The sequence below is a fragment of the Chelonoidis abingdonii genome, chromosome 2 (genome assembly GCF_003597395.2).
Source record: "Chelonoidis abingdonii isolate Lonesome George chromosome 2, CheloAbing_2.0, whole genome shotgun sequence".
In the NCBI taxonomy this organism is placed as follows: Eukaryota; Metazoa; Chordata; order Testudines; family Testudinidae; genus Chelonoidis; species Chelonoidis abingdonii.
The window spans coordinates 252,055,027-252,074,515 of NC_133770.1; the positions used below are offsets into that span (position 1 = coordinate 252,055,027).

Genomic DNA, 19,489 nt, shown 5'->3' on the forward strand with positions numbered 1-19,489 from the left:
GAGAAAATTCTGGGTGGGAGAGAGAGTTTTGGGAAGCGGGAAGTGGGTTATTTCCCTTTTGTGTAAGATCTAGGGATTCTGAGTCTTGGGGTTCCCCAGGGAAGGGTTTGGGGAGACCAGAGGGAGCCAAAACCCTGGAATTTTTGGCTGGTGGCAGCGAGATCAAATCTAAGCTGGTAATTAAGCTTAGACGGTTTCATGCTAGCTTCTCAGTTTATGAACGCTAAGGTTCAAATCTGAGTAAGAAGTTATGATAACATCAAGTTGACTGAGCCTGTTAAAAAGAAATACTGCATAGTTGGATTCTTTTTATTTACCTTCTTATCTTTAAGGCTTTAGGGTTCACACAGAGAGAGGTGACATACACACACTAACCTCCCCCGCCCCCCAACACAGGGAGAGATGACATCACACTCCTGTACACATCTCTCATGGGGGGAGGGAGGTAGTATGACCAACCGACCTGATCCTCCCTGCCTGGCGTTCTCTGCCCTCCATGCCTGGCTGGACCCCGGGGATGAACCCGCCTCTCCTGGTATCTGCCACTGTGTCTTGCCAAGGCAACACATGGGATGGGGGATGCAGAGGGAAGCAGCTTGTCTGTTTCTGCCCATACAGTGTTGAAAGGCAGCTAACAGGCTCGGGTTGGGGGGGGGCGGTGAAGGGGCAAAGCAGGGAGAGGTGAAGCACATCATGAGCCAATGGATAGGCAGCAGCGGTGACATGGAACCGGCTGCTGCCTAGCGCCTGCCCACTCACCAACTACCACAGCTCACAAAACACAGCCAGTGCCAGCAAGAAAAAGGACGGGGGGCAGGGCACTGCTGGCCAAGAGCCAGCACACAGTCACTGACAGACCAGCAGGGGAAGCAGTTGGCCCTGCACACTCATCTTCCCAGGCCCTAGCCTTGCACACCCACCACCCCCATCCTTGGCCATGGGACCGCCCCCAACACACACACTCACTGCTTCTGAGTGGGTGGCTGGCATGCAAGGATTCAGCCAGCAGCAGGACCCACCAGTACTAATGGGGGAGAAGCAGAAAATATGGGACAATTTGCCTGTTTTTAAGAAAAAGTTGGCAGGAAGTCTTAAATATGAGATTGTCCCTTTAAAAATGGAACATCTGGTCACCCTAGCCCAGGGGTTCTCAAAAGAGGGGATGGGATCCCACAGGGAGTCAAGAGGTTATTACATGGGGGGTCCATGAGCTGTCAATCTCCACCCCCAAACCCCACATTGCCGCCAGCATTTATAATGGTGTTAAATATATTAAAAAGTGTTTTTAAATTATAAGGGGGGGTTGCACTTAGAGACTTGCTACGTGAAAAGTGTCACCAGTAAAAAAGTTCGAGAGCCACTGCCCGCGCCTAGCTCCAGGGTGGAGGCCGGCCTATCAGCATGAAGCTGCTTTATGAGAGTGTAGCTTTCCCGCTGGGAACAGTGCTGGTGTCCCTGCTTCCGCCTCAGGGCTTTCACTCACTGACTGGGATGAAAAAGATCACACCCAACAGAGGGACACCTGGTGCAGGTCCCTGGGCTCCCCCCACTGGAGGGGGGCGCTGAGGAACAACCTCTGGCCGGGGGGGGGGGGGGGGGGGGGCTTAATAGTCGAGCCGGGGGAGGCGCTGGGTGAGTTCAAACGAGACATTCACACTCTCGCTCCCCACCAGCGGCGCCGCGTGAGCCCTGAAGTAGGAATAACAAACACCAGATACAGGGTTTCCATCAGCAGCACCCGCACTGTGAAGACCCCTGGTGGGCACCGCGCGACAGGCGCCCGCCCGGAGCACTGCCTAGGCCGGAACGCCGCGCGCCTGTGACAACAGCCCAGCCCTCCCCTCCTTGCTCGCTGGTGGGCGGGGCCAGGGGCTGCTCGCTCACGCTCCGCGACCGGCGCAGACTGCGCGCTCCCGGCGGCTGCCTTCCCTCCCCGCCCAAGTCCCACCCCCAACAGCCCGTCTCCAGGCAACAGTGGTGAGTAGCGTCACTTCCTCCTTCCTCGCACGGCCTCCCCTGGGGCTCCTGCGGGGCTCGGATTGTTGTGGCCGGGGTCGCCCGTGACACGTGGTGCCGCCGTTGCTGCTGCCGCCGGGGAAGCCCCGGTCGCTGGAGTGCGGGCAGCAGCATGGCCGCTCTGGCCGAGGCGGTGAGCAGCAGCAGCAGCAGCGCGGGGGGCCCGGCGGCAGGCGGCGGCAGCAGCCGGCACGAGAAGAGCCTGGGGCTGCTCACCACCAAGTTCGTGTCGCTGCTGCAGGAGGCCAAGGACGGCGTGCTGGACCTGAAAGCGGTGCGTGCGCGGGGAGGCGCAGGGCCGGCCTGGGGTGGTCGGGTCTGAGAAAAGCCCCTGAGGGGATGGGAGCTGCCTGGGGGTCGGATCCGTAGGGGGTTCCTGGGCTAGGCTGGGATCTGGAAACTGCTTGCGGGGGGGGCGGGGGGAAGGGAAGTTTCTCCATGTAAATATGAGGGGCTGACTTGCCCGTGGGTAGTGAGGAGGGTGGCGAGGTGGTAAAGGGGCTGAGGAGGGGGTGGTCGGACCTGGGTAGCGTGCGGGCTGTGTGTGGCTGTGAATGTGAAGGAATGGTTGCTTGTCCCTGCGCACACCTGTGAGTTGGAGTGTCTCTGGGGCAGGACCCGGTTTGTGGGAGGGGTCACCCTGTGTGTGGTGGATCTGGGTGGTCTTTGCAGTGGAGGTGGCCCAGGGTCGGGGTGGATGTGGAGCTGAAGATCATTGGAGGGCATAATATGTTTTGGGGTGGGGTGTCTCTGTGTAGGGGGCTGAACATGGGAAAAGACATGGAGGGATCTGGAGCTGAAAGTGGTGCGTGTGTGTGCGTGTGAGAATAGACAGGCTTCTTTCTCTTTCTTATGCTCTGTCTCATAGTCCTATACAAATAATAACTCCCCCCCCCCCCCCATTCACTTTCCAAAGAGAAACTAAAAGGTGTATTATAACTAAGAAAGGAGTCTTAGTGGGAAAGGGTTGCAGTTGGCAGGGCCTGGAACATGAGTAGGATCCTCTCCCAAGGGAGAGTGGAGTCCTGTCAGAGCATGAGTTTTCTTCTTTTTCAGTTCCCCTGCAATGTAATGGGGCTGACTTGTAAATTGTCAACATCTGTGGAGCTCCAACCAGTGTCATGAATCACTTGTGACCGAGGCAAGCACAGGTTGCAAAAGAGAACCTTTTCTGCCTGAGAACCAAGCAGAGACTAAAAGCGCCTATAATAGTGTATCTGTGTCTGGAGGCAGAGAGGACTGAGGGCTTAATGGGGTTTGGAGAGGAGAGAGGCTAGGAGCGGAGGTGGTCTGGGGGCAGACGGGGCTGGAAGCGTGATGTTCCCTCCCTGACTTAAATGGGGGCTGGGTCCGCCCCCCGGTACATTCCTCAATGCCCTGCTAGGGGTGTGGTCGTGCCCCACAGTTTGGGGACCACTGGTATAAGGCTTGTGCTGGTCTGTACTTGTAAGGCTCTCTCTGTTGCACTGTTTATTTCAGTGATTGGATGGTCATTTTTTGACCAGCCAAAAGGTTTCAACTTTCCAAGAGACCAAAAGGCTCTCTTAATAGGTACAGAATGGAACAGGTTGTAGGCACCTTACCCTTGGGTGAGCACTCATAGAGACAGATCTCTGCATAAGGTGTAGCCCCAACTTAGCTCAAGAGGGCATTGTGAGGCCTCCTGCCAGATCACAATGAACTGGATCTCTAGTCTCCATAGTTTGGGTCATGTTGTAGAGTTCTGGTCACTCTGGGTTTATGTTTATGCATTACTAGTGCTTCTAACTTCCGTTTTTAGAAAAAAGGCAGTTTGTGTATCTCATTTGTTTTGGAATTATTTTAATGGAAGCACGTGGCTGTGAAAGCTTATGCTCAAATAGATTTGTAAGGCCTGGTCTACACTACACTTTTAAACCAATTTTCAGCAGCATTAAACCGATTTAACGCTGTACCCGTCCATACTACGAGGCCCTTTATATCGATATAAAGGGCTCTTTAAATTGGTTTCTGTACTCCTCCCCAACGAGAAGAGTAGTGCTAAAATCAGTATTACCATATCGGATTAGGATTAGTGTGGCCGCAAATCGACGGTATTGGCCTCCGGGCGGTATCCCACAGTGTTCCACTGTGACCGCTCTGGAACAGCATCGAACTGAATGCAGTGGCAGGTACGACGAGGAAAATCCCTGCAAAATTTTGGTTTTCATTTCCTGTTTGCCAGCGGGAAGCTCTGATCAGCACGGATAGGCAGTGCAGTCCCAATCCAAAAAGGCTCCAGCATGGACCGTAGGAGAATTGGATCTGACGCTGTATGGGAGACAAAATCTGTTCTATCAAGCTCCGTTAAGAAGACGAAATGCCAAAGCATTCGAAAAAAAAATCTCCAGCGTACACAGTGCTGTGTGACAAGCGTAGCGGAACGAGACTCAAATGCGCTCATGGAGGGAGGGAGGGTACTGAGGATCCAGCTATCCCAGCACAGCACGTTTCCGAAAAGTATTGCATTCTTGGCCCTGACTCCAATGCCTGTAGGGTCAAACACATTGTCCAGCGTGGTTCAGGAATAGCTCATCAATTTACTCCCCGCCCGGCACGTGAAAGAAAAGGAAAGAAATAGTTTCTTTGACTTTTTCAATGTACCATATCTCTACTGAATGCTGCTGGTAACGCGATGCTGCAGCAGTGAAGAGCAGTATTCTGGCTCCTCTTCCCTCCACCGGTGGAGTGTGCATATAGTTCTAATCCGTCAATTACCATCACCAGCTGAGTGCTCCTAGGCTGACCTCAGATGAGGGTGTCCAGGGTGCCTGGGTAAAAATAGAATGACCCGGTCATTCCCAGTGATGGTACAGAATGTTGGTACTGTCTTCATCATAGCACTGGGGCTGACTCTCTCAGCCCCCTCTCTTTCCTGTGTAAAGAAAAAGATTTTGTACTGCCTCGACTATCATAACAACAGCATGCTGGGCTCTCTACTCCCCCCACCGCTTAATGTTCTGCCTGGACTGTCATAGCCCTGGGAGGCGCCTCCCCCTCATTTTATCTCACTAACAAGTCTCTGTTCTCTTTTCCTGGCATTCTTTATAACGTCATGACACAAATGTGGAGAACACTGCACGTGCCCAGGAAGGTTGAGGAGGAGGGAAAGCAACGGGTGGGTGTTGCGGGCACCCCCGTGAATGCAGTAGCCATCATTTCTGTGGGATCTGACAACGAGCACCTGTGCTCTCTGATACACTGGTACTCTAGTACACTTGCCCCATATCCTAGGCAGGACTGACTCTATTTTTAGACAACCATAAAGGAGGATTGACTCAGGGAGTCATTCCCAGTTGCTTTTGACCCCAGCCGATCTCAGCCAGGGACACCCATGATAGCAAGACATACAGAGGACAGATAACGGTCATCTCATTGCCAATTACGCCGAGCAGATGTACAGAACGACTGATAACCGTCTCTGCTATATGCAAAGCAATGAATGCTGCTGTGTAGCGCTGGAGTATCGCCTCTGTCCGCGGCATCCAGTACACATCGGTGACTGGGGAAAAAAAAAAAAAAAAGCTGAACGGGCTCCATGGTTGCCGTTGCATGGCGTCTGCCAGGCAATCCAGGGAAAAGGGCACGAATGATTGCCGTTGCTTTCCCAGAGGAAGGAATACTGATGACATTACCAATACCACCCGCGACAATGATTTTTGCCCCATCAGCACTGGCTTTCAACCCAGAATTCTAAAGGCGGGGAGACTGCGGGAACTATGATAGCTATGGAATAGCTATCCCCAGTGCAACGCTCCGGAAATCGATGCTAGCCTTGGACCATGGACGCACATTGCCAATTAATTGCTTAGTGTGGCCTCGTGCACTCGACTTATACAATCTGTTTTATAAAACGGTTTCTGTAAAATCGAATAATCCCGTAGTGTAGACGTACCCTAAGTCTCTAGGTGCACAAGTAACTCCTGTTCTTTTTGCTGATACAGACTAACATGGCTGCTATCTGAAAAAAGTGCAGATATAGCCATAGGAATGTGTGTGACTTAAACATATGTTCACAGAACCTCAGAAAAGCCGTTATTGGCATCCTTTCTCAGGAACTGAAGAAGGCTAAGGTTTCTTTGCTGTTTTCTACCTATGACTGATAGAGATGCTGAAAGCTTTGTGTAAGGAAGAACCTATTCTGTACATTACACCTCCATTGGAAATTGGTGGAATGTAGTGTGATACTTTTTAATATTATGTTGTACTTGCCAAACTCTGATTTTGCTGATAGAAATGACTATCTTTTGTTTTTTGCATTTGCACAGAAGAAAGATGGCTTCTGTGGTAATCTAGCCGTCCAGTCCCAACCTGAACTTTGACGTCCACAATCTGGTCCTGTTCCAAACCTGGACTTTTGCGTCAAAAGTCTGGGGGCTTACCTGAAACTCCCCAAGCTCACTACAGCTTGGTTATTTGGGCTGCCACCAGGTCAGGTAGGTAATTACTTTAGGGGGCCTGACCTCCCCTTTCCTCTCTCTGGTGTCCCCAACCCTCCCTGGTGGGACCTCCAGATTCCAAATCCTTGGATGCTAAAAGCAGGGGGAAAAATCCCTTCTCCCTCCTTCCCCGCCTTGCACAGAAACCGTTGCTCTACTTCCCAAGCGATAAGCGTTCTCTACCCACAGGACAATTGAGATGCAAAATGCCACCAGCTTGGCTTTGCCTTCCCCGTGTCTGCTCTCGTAGAGTAACAGGAAAAAAGCTTCAACCACAAGAGAACAGAGAGAATTCTTCGTCTCTTTCCCCGTAGTCTGCTCTTTCCGGACCCAAATAGGAAAATAGCCCACAGCCGCTTTTCCCTTTGCCTCCTTAGGAAAAGAACTTCACAAGGTTTAAAAAGAAAGAAAATATAAACAATATACTTGCATTATGAAACTCAATACAGGCTCTTGCTTATAAGAAAATATAAAGAAACAGTCTGATTTAAAAGATAGCCAATTATAACCAGCACAACAAATTAACATACAGGTAAATACACCCCAAAGACCATCATAGCGAATTATTTTGCGGTTCCTGGGTACTTACAGATGTTAGAAGAAGTATAGGAGAGAATTAGAAGAAGACTTGTTTCCTCATAGCTAAGAACAAAAAAAAAGACACCGGGATACAAATTCCCGCCCCTGACTTTAAACAATCCAGTTCTCTGATTGGTCCTCTGGTCGGGTGTTCGGTTACCCTTTTCAGGTAAAAGAAACTTAACCCTTACCTACCTATCCATTTATGACAGCTTCAAGCTAATTCACTTAAAAATGTATTAACATTTTAAAAGTAATATCCAAGATTACCTTAACTGAAACAGTTTAGTGAACGTTTTTTTTCCTTTTGGTTTGCTCACATTGTTCATTTGACAGCAATGTGTATTGTCACTTTCACTATCTCCCTATATAAACAGTTTTTCCCTTGTTGAAAAGACCCTTAAATGTCTATAGGGGAGCAGAAAAGCAGGTAATTTTAATAAACAAAAGGATTTTTAACAATACAAAACAAAACTTTTCAGAACATACTATTTCAATGGAGCTCAATCAGAAACGTAAAGATATTCAGTTGCAAAGCTGATTGTATCCCTTTAACTCATTTCAGCACTTGTTCAGCCTATAAATTATGAGCATCCCAAATTGAAGTGATTTTGAAATGGTGTAACATAAAGTAGTTGTCTTGATACCCAATCAGATGTATCCAACTGGTGACAGAGATCTGATATTTGGAGTTTGTCAGAGATCCTTTATTTAACTGTACCACAAAGAAGTTGTCTGTGTGATGCTTTGGTGGCCAAGAGGTTGTGTTTGCTGAGGTCTTTTAAACTGTTTAGTGTTTGAAGTAGCCTGGAGACTACTTACTGAAGAAAATGTTCAGAGAAGGAAGAAGCAGGGTGTTCAGACATCAAATCTTTAGTGGAAGAAGGATTTATCCCTACAGCCAGGTGGGCACCCAAGGACTATTGATGATAGAAAATTCATATTACCTACAGATGAATCTCTTGAAAAAGGATGAATAATTTTGCCCAAACTGCCCTAATTGCATAAGTTATTTGCAATGTTGTTGTAGCCATGTTGGCTCCAGGATATTGGAGATACAAGGTCAGTGAGGTAATATCTTTTATTGGACCAACTACTGTTAGTGAAAGAGATGAGCTTTCGAGCTATGCAGAGCTCTCCTTCAGGATTTTTCACCAACAGAAATCGGTCCAATGAAAAAATATTACCTTACCCACTTTTTCTCTAATTAGGAAATGACATGTACAATGAAAATGAATTTTGGCCAATTGACTGAGATCTCATGTACTGTTTTTAGTGCAAAATACAATAGCAGTTAGCTTGAAAATTTTATGCTCCCATATAATTAATAATAAACGCCAACTGTTCTTACTGGAGGAGAAAATGTACTTTTCTTAGTGTTTAGTATTGTGCATCAGCATTGGTATAGATTAGTAATGCTAATGACTAAAGTGGTGGGTATGACATGAAAATGAAACTTTTCGAGGGAAGCCAGAATATATTAGGACTGTCCCAGATTGTACCACAGACTTCCTATGTGATCCTGGACAAGACTTTTTGTGCTTTAACTTTTTCATCTGTAAAATGAGCATAGAACATCTCTGCCTGAAGGGCTGCTGTGAAGTTTACTTTATTATCTGTCATGAACTTTGGTATCCTCTGAGACAGTTTGAGAAATGGAAATTAGTCAGTAATGATGGTTCCAGAGATGATGGAGCAAATGGTGACTTGTTTTGAACACTGCAGTATATTTACATTATGGCCCCTAATGGCTCCCCAAAACTATTAGGGTTAATTTATTTAGTATTTATGGTTCTCATCACCATAGTATCTAAGGGTTTGTCTACATATTAAAGTTATTCTAGAATAAAATAGAAGCAGAATATCTATTTTGGCATAACTCCATGTGTGGACACTCTTATTCCTGAATAAGAGTGTCCACACATGGAGTTCTTCCACAGTAGATATCCTGAATAACTCCAGGTGTAGACAAGTCCTGAGTTGTCTGTCTGTCTGTCCACTTTTTCATGGGTATGTAGGATCTCTCAGTGGCATGGTAAGTATAGTAGTAGTGATGATTGATATTTAAAGCTTTGTCTGTTTTTACCCAGAAAAGCAAAGAAAATTTAAGTGAAGAATGAAAATTAAGGCTCAGGTTTAAATCTTACTACTTCCTTTACTCCATCCTGGCGGGTTCTCTAGGTTTAAATCAGAAACTGTTTTCATACACATTTTGTTTGCTGAGCTGTTAAGTATGAGTAGAAGATGGTGGTAAACTTTATTAAAGCACAGTCTGAACTGAATAAGTGTTGAGTACTTTCATGACCAATCAAACTGAACAACTGTTTAGCCCAGTATCTACTGTAAAGCAGTTACACATGTCTCAATTAAGAAAGGTAGAAACCAAGTTGCATACCATAGCTACATTTTCAGGGAGTTACGGTATTTCTGTAGGCAGGTGGCTCATCAGTTTTACTTCCAGTAGCAGGCATCTTTATAAGGCCAGGGGTTCCACATCTTAAAGAGACATTGCGTTGTGAACCACCTATCCTCCCATTCAAAATCACTTACCACTTCTGTGACAACTACAGCAGTTGTTTATATGGAAAATAATACTTAGAAGGCATTAAATAAAGGTGTTTTTAGCTTCCAGATTTAGCAGTAGAATATGAAGAGGAGGAGGAGCTGGCCATCTACCTGTAGTCCACTAGCAAGTGCCCTTGTGGTCCACGGACTAAAACTTGAAAATCACTGTTAAAACAGGCTGTGGGATTATGATTTGGGCATGTGATACTGCACAATGGTTGTCTTGTCATTCTTTTTCCTTCTTCCAGACCCATTAGGTTCTGGTGCACTGTCCCATAAGTGGTCACTAGTAGCAGTTCTCTCTTTAGATGGCTCTGGATGCCTGTCATTGACAATGGTTCTAGCATTAGATACATACCTTGTTAACATTTAGAGGTAGATGGACTGTGGGAGGAGAACTGGGAGCTTGTCTATGCTTCAGAATTAATTTGGATTAAAGGAGGGTCTGAATTTAAATTGCTACAGTTATTTTTCAGTCGTCCCATGTGTGGACATTCTTATTCCAGAATAACGTCCATCCTCATCTGTTAAATTATTCTGGAATAACTGTGTGGGTAGATAAGCGTGGTCAAGGAGATAAAATTAAGCTATCAGTGAAAAAGTGAGAAGGGAAGGGATCAGAAAGATGAAGAGGAAAGGAGGCTCCAAAATAAAAAAAATCCCACTGGAAAAGTAGAAACAAGAAAAGAGAGACTAAATTAATCACATCAGAAATGGTGCAACATGTCAATTAGGTAAAAAGCAGTGCTTGTAGAAATGCAAGCACACATTGTGTGCTACAGCGAGCAAGAAGAACAGAGCTAAGTTATCTAAGACAAGGTTTATATTTTTTTAAGGGATGGGGAAGCATACTCCTTACTTCGTGTAACTAGTGGCATGCTGATGCTGCTCCTGCTTTGATAAATGTGCCTAGATTCTAATTTCAACCAAATACCAATGAACTACTTTTAAAACTTCCTTGGAAGCATAAAATGGGTCACAGTCTAAATATTCACAGAATCTATGCATCATGCTGTGTATTTGTCTGCCAATCATGAGTCGCCTTAAGGGAAAGCCTCAAGTAATATTTGCCTGGGTTACATACTTATTTCAAATGGGAGGAGTTACTAGAAATGGTGACTATTGTGCAGCTATTTTCCACTAAAAATACACCTCTACCCCAATATAACGCATCCCGATATAACACAAATTTGGGTATAACGCGGTAAAGCAGTGCTCCCGGGGGGCTGCGCACTCCGGCGGATCAAAGCAAGTTGGATATAATGCGGTTTCACCTATAACGCGGTAAGATTTTTTGGCTCCCGAGTACGGTGTTATATCAGGGTAGAGGGGTATTTTATTGAGCAATTCCAAATATGAGAAATTTGAAGGAGGAGAAAGGAGAGGTGATCCCAACTGAAGTGAAATGGCCTTTTCTCTTGTAGACCAGGCCTGTTGTGAGCCACCTTAGCACATCTTGTAAAGGGATTTTCCAATAAGAGTTCTATCTGCGGTGGTGCTACCACCAGTGAGAGAATTGTTGAGACGTCTTAAGTAAAATGTTCAAAAATACCAATTTTGAAAAGGACCTAGGTGTTTAACAGCCTAAGTCTTATTGAAAGTTAATAGGACTTAGACTTTTAAGGTGCTTTTGAAAGTTTTACCTCCCCGTCATTAAAACTTAGCCGAACATGGCATTTTACATGAGTTCTGTAATTGTGTTGAAACCAGTTTTGTCCTGTCTGTAGTAGCAACTAAAGAGTTTCCACACATTTATGGGTTGGAATATGTTGGGGACAGCGTCAACCCATTGCTGAAAACTTTTGTCAGAAATGTGTCACTTTCCTCTTATAGCTGGGCCCTTTCCATATCATCTGCCATATACAATTTTCAAACCCCTTTTATTTTAGAAGGGTGTATTTTTGGATGGGGCAATGCATTTGAGACCAGTCTGCTAGCTCAGACTAATAGTATAAAATGGATAAGTTTTTTTTTTTTTAACCACAGATGGTAATAAAGACAACCATTAACTCCATTCTTCTGCAAGTACGGGGACGGGTTTTAATTCAGTTATGAAGCAGAATTCTTTGTTACATAAAGATGAAATTGTGTGATGCATACATATATAAATGATTAAGTATAAATCTGGAATAGACTGTTCCAGCACAGCTGTTATATTAAAAAATATGCCCTGTGTGATTTTCATAGCATTTCCCACTGAAAGGTCCTATTTACAATTGTAACCATTTGGGCTGAGTTGTTCCATACTGGGTATCTGGCTCAGGATGAATTTCTTTTTGAACATTTCAGCTATAACTGTTCATCTATTTCCAAGAACAAACTAGAAAAAAAATATATTTTGTCCATGTGATAGAACTCTGGTGCCCTAGTACCCCCCATGCTTTGGAATAGGGACTTGAAATTTGGCAGGGGTTAGCCTTTACATCAGGAATGTCTTTTGATGTCCCCCTGAAAATCCACCCAAATTTGATCATGCTATAAGCCTTTGAAAAATTGCAGCATGGCTAGTAGAGAGATCTTACATTTTAGCAGCTAAATTCCCTGAAGATTGTGTCCACACAGGGCATCCTCCAGCCAGGGCCTGAATAGGATTTTCCCTGCAGTTACAGATCTGGGCTGCTGTGGGCCAGGTCTGGGCACAGGAACTAAAAGCAAGAAATCGGTCTCCTGCCCAGACAGTGAGCAGGAGGAATCTATCTGATGCAAACATAAGAGAAGAGCTGAGCTTGAAGGGATATACTGGGACAAGGAGTCTGGGAGATAGAGGCGGGAACTGGGCCTGTGACCAAGGGCGGGAAGGACATTGGAAGTGGCTGGAAAAGGAGATTGGGTGTGGACCAGTAGGTGTGTGTGGGAAGAGACAGGGATTAAGAATCAAGTCTGAGTGGAGAGAGAGAGACAGGGTGTAAGGTAAAACTGGTACTGGTTGGGTAAAGAAACTGGGGCAAGAAGCCAGGAGGATGACACTAGGACTGGGAGTCGGTGGGGACAGAGAACGTGGATGGGTGTGGGGTCTTGGTGACTGGAAGCCAGGATCGGAGAGAGAAACATTGGCTAAGGAGATGTGCGGAGTAATTGGATGGAGAAGGAGACTGGGGTGGGGAGTACAGAGGGGTTAGAGTAGGACTGACTGGGCAAGGCGATTGAAACTGGAATGAGAATCCTGAGGAATGGAGATTGACTTTGGGTAGGCTAGAAGAATGGGACTGGGATAAGGAGCCTAGGGTAGAGAAGAGACAGAACTAGGACAAGGATAGGTTGAAGGGGCAGAGTAGAAGGGCTCACACATGGGGAGCAATGGGCAAAAGAGTCCATGCTTACACTCCCCTCCAGAGCCTGGAACAAAACCTAGATTTCCTGAGTTCATCATTCCTCTGCTGTCAGCAAATAGGAGTGAAACACACTGGCAAAGTGTCTCCTCCCCCTCTAGCATAAAAGATGACAACCTGCTACTTCTGTCAGTTACTCTGTCAGCTCAGGTGCAAAGGTCTAAAGGTTCCAACCCAGCTGATGACCTATGTGGGTATCAATAAGGCCACGTCTACACTACGGGATAATATCGAATTAGCTAAAATCGGTCTAATAAAATTGATATTATAAAATCGACTGTGAGCGTCCACACTAGGCACGTTAATTCGATAGTGTGCGTCCATGCTCCATGGCTCGCGTCGATTTCTGGAGCGGTGCACTGTGGGTAGCCGTTCCGTAGCTATCCCATAGTTCACCAGTCTACCCGCCCCTTGAATTCCGGTGAGCCCAGTGCCTATGAGGCAATAAATCATTGTCGCGGGTGGTTCTGGTACAGCCCTCACCCATCCCTTTCTGAAACAGCAGCAGACAACCATTTCGGCGCCTTTTTCCCATGGGTGAACTGAGCAAAACGCCATAGCAGAGCAATCATGGACCTGAGATCAGTAACCGTATCCTGACCGTGTCAAACCTCGCGTACTCTTGTGCTGTCTATGCTGAACCATTGAACTGCAAAGGCAGGAGGAGAGAGGAGCAGCTATGGCAGAGCGGCGACGAGAGCGAGGATAGGACATGGAGGCTGAATTCTCCCTAACCGCGGGCCCAGCGTTTTGGAGCTACTGCTGGTAATGGGGCAGCTTCTACCATTGAACGCCGATTTTGGGCCGGGGAAACAAGCACAGACTGGTGGGACCGCATTGTTTTGCAGTGTGGGATGATTCGCAGTGGCTGCGAAACTTTCGCATGCGTAAGAGCACTTTCTTTGAACTTTGTGACATTGCTTTCCCCTGCCCTGAACGCCATAATACAAACATGAGAGATCAGCCCTCACAGTGGAGGGGGGGGGGGGGGGGGAAGCGAGTGGCAATAGCCCTCTGGAAGCTTGCAACGACCAGACAGCTACCGGTCAGTCGGGAATCAATTTGGAGTGGGCAAATTCTACTGTGGGGGCTGCTGTGATGCAAGTAGCCAAAGCAATCGTTTAAGCTGCTGCTACGAAAGGTTGTGACTCTGGGAAACGTGCAGGTGATAGTGGATGGCTTTGCTGCAATGGGATTCCCTAACTGTGGGGGGGCCATAGATGGAACCCATATCCCTATCTTGGCCCCAGGCAGCGCCAGGGCACCCAGTACGTAAACCGCAAGGGGTACTTTTCCATGGTGCTGCAAGCACTGGTGGATCACAAGGACGTTTCACCAACATCCACGTGGATGGCCAGGAAGGGTTTCATGACGCTCGGGTCTTCAGAAGCACTAATCTGTTTTAATGGCTGCAGCAAGGGAATTACTTCCCAGACCAGAAAATAACCGTTGGGGATGTTGAAATGCCTGTAGTTATCCTGCGTGACCCAGCCTACCCCTTGATGCATGGCTCATGAAGCCATACACAGGCAGCCTGGACAGTGGTCAGGAGCTGTTCAACTACAGGCTGAGCAAGTGCAGGATGGTGGTAGAATGTGCATTTGGCCGTTTAAAAGGGCGCTGGCGATCATTTACTTACTCGCTCAGACCTCGCCAAACCAATGTCCAATTTGCTATTGCTGCTTGCTGTGTGCTCCACAATCTCTGTGAGAGTAAGGGGAGACCTTTTGGCGGGTGGGAGGCTGAGGCAAATCACCTGGCCGCTGAGTACGAGCAGCCAGAGACCAGGGCGATTACAAAGAGCACCTGGAGGCGGTGCGCATCAGAGAAGCCTTGAAAACGAGTTTCAGCACGGGCCAGGTACAGTGTGACTGCTGTGTTTGCTTCCCCTTGATGAACCCTCCGCCTTGATTGACTCAGTCCCTGTAAGCAACCCACCTTCCCTTTGATTACAGCTTGGTGAAGGAAATAAAGTCAGTATCGTTTAAAAATCATGTATTCTTTCTTAAAAGTCATTCCCTGTAAGCAACCCACCCTCCCCCTTTGGATGTATTCTTATTAAAAAGTAATTATAAAAAGAAGCAGAGAATTATCAAGGTATCCCTGGCTGCTGTGCTTGGAAGGAGGGGAAGGGAAAGGCCATTAAGCAGCATTTCAACGTAATTACAGCCTTTTGCTTGCACTCTCAGGGGGTGGAGTAGGCGGTGCAGAAAGCTTCCCCCCACGCGTTCTTAACACGTCTGGGTGAGGGAGATATGGGACGTGGGAGCTTTGAGGGGGTTATACAGGGGCTGCAGCGGCACTCCTGGTAACCCCGCTGCTCTTCCTGAAGATCCACCATTGCGTTGAGGATATCAGTTTGAGCACGCAGAAGATCAGCGTTGCATCTCGCCACCGCTGATCTTCCTGCCTACACCTCTCATATCGTTCACTCGGGCGTCTCTTTCCTGTTCCACTAAAGCCATTTTCCTGTAGTTTGCTACCACATCCTCCACTCATTCTGATGAGCTCTGTCATTGCGTGTTACTTCCATAATTTCTGTGAACATTTCATCTCGCGTCCTCTTCTTCCTCCGCCTTATCTGAGCTAGCCTTCGGGATGGCGCAGGGATGCGGAGAACTGTGCAGCTGCATGGGGGGGGAGTGAAAACAGGGAGAGAAGTATGTAAAAGATACATTTCACAAAACCAATGCTAGTACTCTTTCACAGTGAATAACACTATCCACCTTACATAGCACATGTGATTTCACTACAAGGTCGCATTTTGCATCGTTTAATATTCTGTGCCTGTGGCTCTGGTGTTGCTATCTACAACAGACGCAGGTCCGGGCACCCAACTTCCATGCGGCTATGGTAAGGCTTAGAAGTTGACTTCTCCAGTGTTCATATACACAGTGATCTATGATGCCTATTCCTGTTAAGAGGAACCAGCAAACCCCAAACCCTCCTCTTCCCCCTCCCCCCACCTCATGGCTGCTATCATGTAAGATCGCTGCTAATGATCACCCTCCTTCACCCCCGCACCGCGTGGCTGGGAAGATTCCTGCTCGCAAACGCTGAAAACTTAGTGCTATCCTTCCTGCCCTGCCCCGCTCTGGCCATTAGTAAATCACATGTCTGCCCCCCGGCTATTTAAATTCCTGAATTTCAACCAGGTTACAATGGATGATATCACATCCTGAGAATACCACCGCAGATGCAGATCGTATGTTTCTGGAATGCATCAGTGCCCGGCTATACGCAGCGGTGCTCTGTGAAGCAATGATCCTAATTATTTTGCTGCATGCATGGCGTGGAAAAGTTTTCCTACAATGGGACCGGATAAGGCTGCCATTGCCCGAAATCTTCTCATAAGACTTTTTGAGTACCTCCAAGATCGATTCATGGAGATTTTCTTTGGAGGATTTTCGCTCCATCCCCAGACATGTTAACGAACTTTCCTGTAACTTTACTGGCTGCGAGTGCATCACAAGCCCTGATGGCAATGCAATCATTAAAAAAACGCTGTTTTAACCATGTTGATATTTACAAAGGTACACTCACAGAGGTCGCTTCCATTGGCTCACTGTCTGGGCTTGTGGCTTGGAGGGCTGGGACGGTAAATTCTGGGTGTCAAAAAGCTCCTGGCTGTTGGGTTCACGGAGTGCTGTGTGCTCTCACCAAGCTCTTCCTCATCTTCATCTTCCTCGCATCTTCCCCCTCCCCGCAAAATCCTCATCCACGGTTGATATTAGAACCCGACGTCTGAATCCAGGGACAGGGGTGGGTACTGGTTGCGCAGCCCCCAAAATTGCATGCAGCTCTGCATAGAAGCGGCATGTTTGTTTCGGCTCTGAGCCAGACCTTCCCATTGTTCTCTGGTTTTCTGGTATGCTGTCTGAGCTCCTTCACTTTACTCTGCACTGCACGGAGTCCCTGCTGTGCCTTTTTCCGTCATAGACTTTGAAATTCTTCAAATATTTTTTCGTTTCGTCTTTTAGAACGGAGTTCTGTTAGCACTGAATCCTCTCCGCAGATACCGATCAGATCCAGTACCTCTTTTGTGGTCCAGGATGGTGCTCTTTTTCGATTCTCAGGAGACTGCATTGTACCTGTGCTGATGAGCTCTGCGTGGTGTCACCTGTGTGTGCTGAGCAGAGCCTCCACGCTGGCCAAACAGGAAATGGAATTCAAAAGTTTTGCGGGGATTCGGGGCATTTCCTGTATACTGGCCAGTGCTCCGTGTACTGTCCGCTGCTATCATGAGTGCCCCTGGCTGAAATCGGCCGGGGGCGCAACGCAAAAGCAAAATTGGGATTGACTCACTTGGGACTGAGTCAATCCTCCCTATGGTTTCTAAAAATAGAGTCAGTCCTGACAAGAATAAGGGCAAGTGTATTAGAGGAGCAGTGTATCAGAACACAGCTGCCCGTGTCAGTATTCACAGGGGTGCCCCTGCAACAACCCCACCCGTTGCTTCCTCCTTCCCCAAACCTTCCTGGCTACCGTGCAGTGTCCCCCGCATTTTTGTCAAGATGTTATGAAGAATGCAGGAATAAGAAACAGAGACTTGTTAGTGAGATAAAATGAGGGAGCAGCCTCCCGGGGCTATGACAGTCCAGGCAGTTCAGAATCTTTTCTTACACAGGAGGGGAGGGGCTGATGAAGCTCAGCCCCCAGTTGCTATGATGAAGACGGTTACCAGCCGTTCTGTACCATCTACTGGGATAACTGGGAATCATTCCCATTTTTACCTAGGCGCCCCCGCCAGCCTCAGCCAGGAGCATCACGGCTGATGGCGCACGACGATATCAGTCATATTGTACTGTCTACCACCGGGAGGGGGAGAGGAGCGGATACTGCTCTTCACTGCTGCAGCATCGCGTCTACCAGCAGCATTCAGTACACATAGGGTGACATTTTAAAGTAGTCAAGGAAATGATTTCTTTACCTTTTCTTTCACGTGTGTGGGGGGGGAAGAAACTGATGAGCTGTTCCCTGAACCACGCCAGACACTGTGTTTGATCCTACAGACATCGGGCGCTCAGCCAAGATGCAAATACTCTTCAGAGACTTGCTGTGGACTGTGGGATAGCTGGAGTCCTCAGTACCCCCTCCATCCATGAGCTCCATTTGAGTCTCTGGCTTCCCGTTACGGTTGTCACGCAGCGCTGTGTATCCTGGAGTTTTTTTTCAAACGCTTGGCATTTCGTGTTCTGTAACGGAGCTCTGATACAACAGATTTGTCTCCCCATACAGCGATCAGCTCAGTATCTCCCGTACGGTCCATGCTGGAGCTCTTTTTGGATTTGAGACTGCATCGCCACCCGTGCTGATCAGAGCTCCACGCTGGGCAAACAGGATATGTAATTCAAAAGTTCGCGGGGCTTTTCCTGTTTACCTGCCTGCTGCATCCGAGTTCAGATTTGCTGTCCAGAGCGGTCAGTGGTGCACTGTGGGATACCTCCCGGAGGCCAATAACGTCGATTTCCGTCCACACTAACCGTAATCCGAACTGTTAATATCGAATTTAGCGCTACTCCTCTCGTCGGGGTGGAGTACAGAAATCGATTTAAAGAGCCCTTTATATCGACATAAATGGCAACGTCTTGTGGACGGGTACAGCGTTAAATCGATTTAATGGCCATTAAACCGATTTAAAGGCGTAGTGTAGACCAGGCCTAAGATGCCACATGCTAGAACTGTTTTATTTGTTGTGGAAGTTGGAAGGTGTATTGTGAATGAGGCGAAGGAGGCAGGGGATTTCAGGAGAGAGGATGGTCTCATGGTTAGGGCAGCTGAACACGGCCTTGAAGAATTGGATTCTAGCCCTGCCTCTGCCACTGAGTTCATAGGTGATGCTAGCTGAGTCACCTAAACCATTCTTTTCACAGGTGATTACTAATTGTGTGTTTCTCATTTTCTGGGAGCCTGACATGAGACCCTGGGGTCTGATTTGCAGAAGTGCTGATCACACACAACTGCAGCTGAAGTCAATGGGAACTGTGCTTTGAACCTAGAAAGTGCTATATAATGCTAAGTACTCTGAAAAATCAGTCCTAGATGTATTAAAATTTGGCACCCAAAATTAGTGGCTGCTTTTGACCTTAATCTCATTAGGTATGTCTGCACTGCAATTGAGAGGTATAATTGCAGGATATGTATACTTACCTGAGTTAACTTTCATTTAGTTACATCAAAGCTAGCTTGAGTAATTATAGCAGTGGAGACTCAGCAGTGGTCAGTAGAGTATGTGCCCAGGGTCCTGGCTGGGCAGATCCAGCGGGTGCAGTTGCCTGTGTTTTCATATGTCTGCAGGTCCTGCAATCACATCTGCTGATTGCAGTGTAGACATACCTTCTTTGCCTCAGATCTTCATCTGTAAATATAGATAATACCCCCTTCCCCCATGCACCAACACTCCCACTTTACAAGGGGTTGTAAACATTAATTAAATAATATTGATAAATTGGAGAGGGTTCAGAGAACAGCCGTGAGATGCTTCAAGGATTAAAAAATGTCTTATAGTGATAGACTCAAGGAGCTCAATCAGTTTAGCTTAAT

General features: G+C 47.2%; 1 protein-coding gene across 1 annotated transcript in view; it reads left to right on the top strand.

Moving 5' to 3' along the window:
- Positions 1 to 1,985: 1,985 nt before the first annotated feature.
- The window catches only part of E2F5 (E2F transcription factor 5), a 36,572-nt gene continuing 19,068 nt past the window's right edge, over positions 1,986 to 19,489 (top strand). Inside the window, exon 1 of the mRNA XM_032773243.2 lies at positions 1,986 to 2,290. Coding sequence (XP_032629134.1) covers positions 2,129 to 2,290 — 162 coding nt within the window. The 5' untranslated portion in view covers positions 1,986 to 2,128. The remainder of the gene's footprint in view (positions 2,291 to 19,489) is intronic.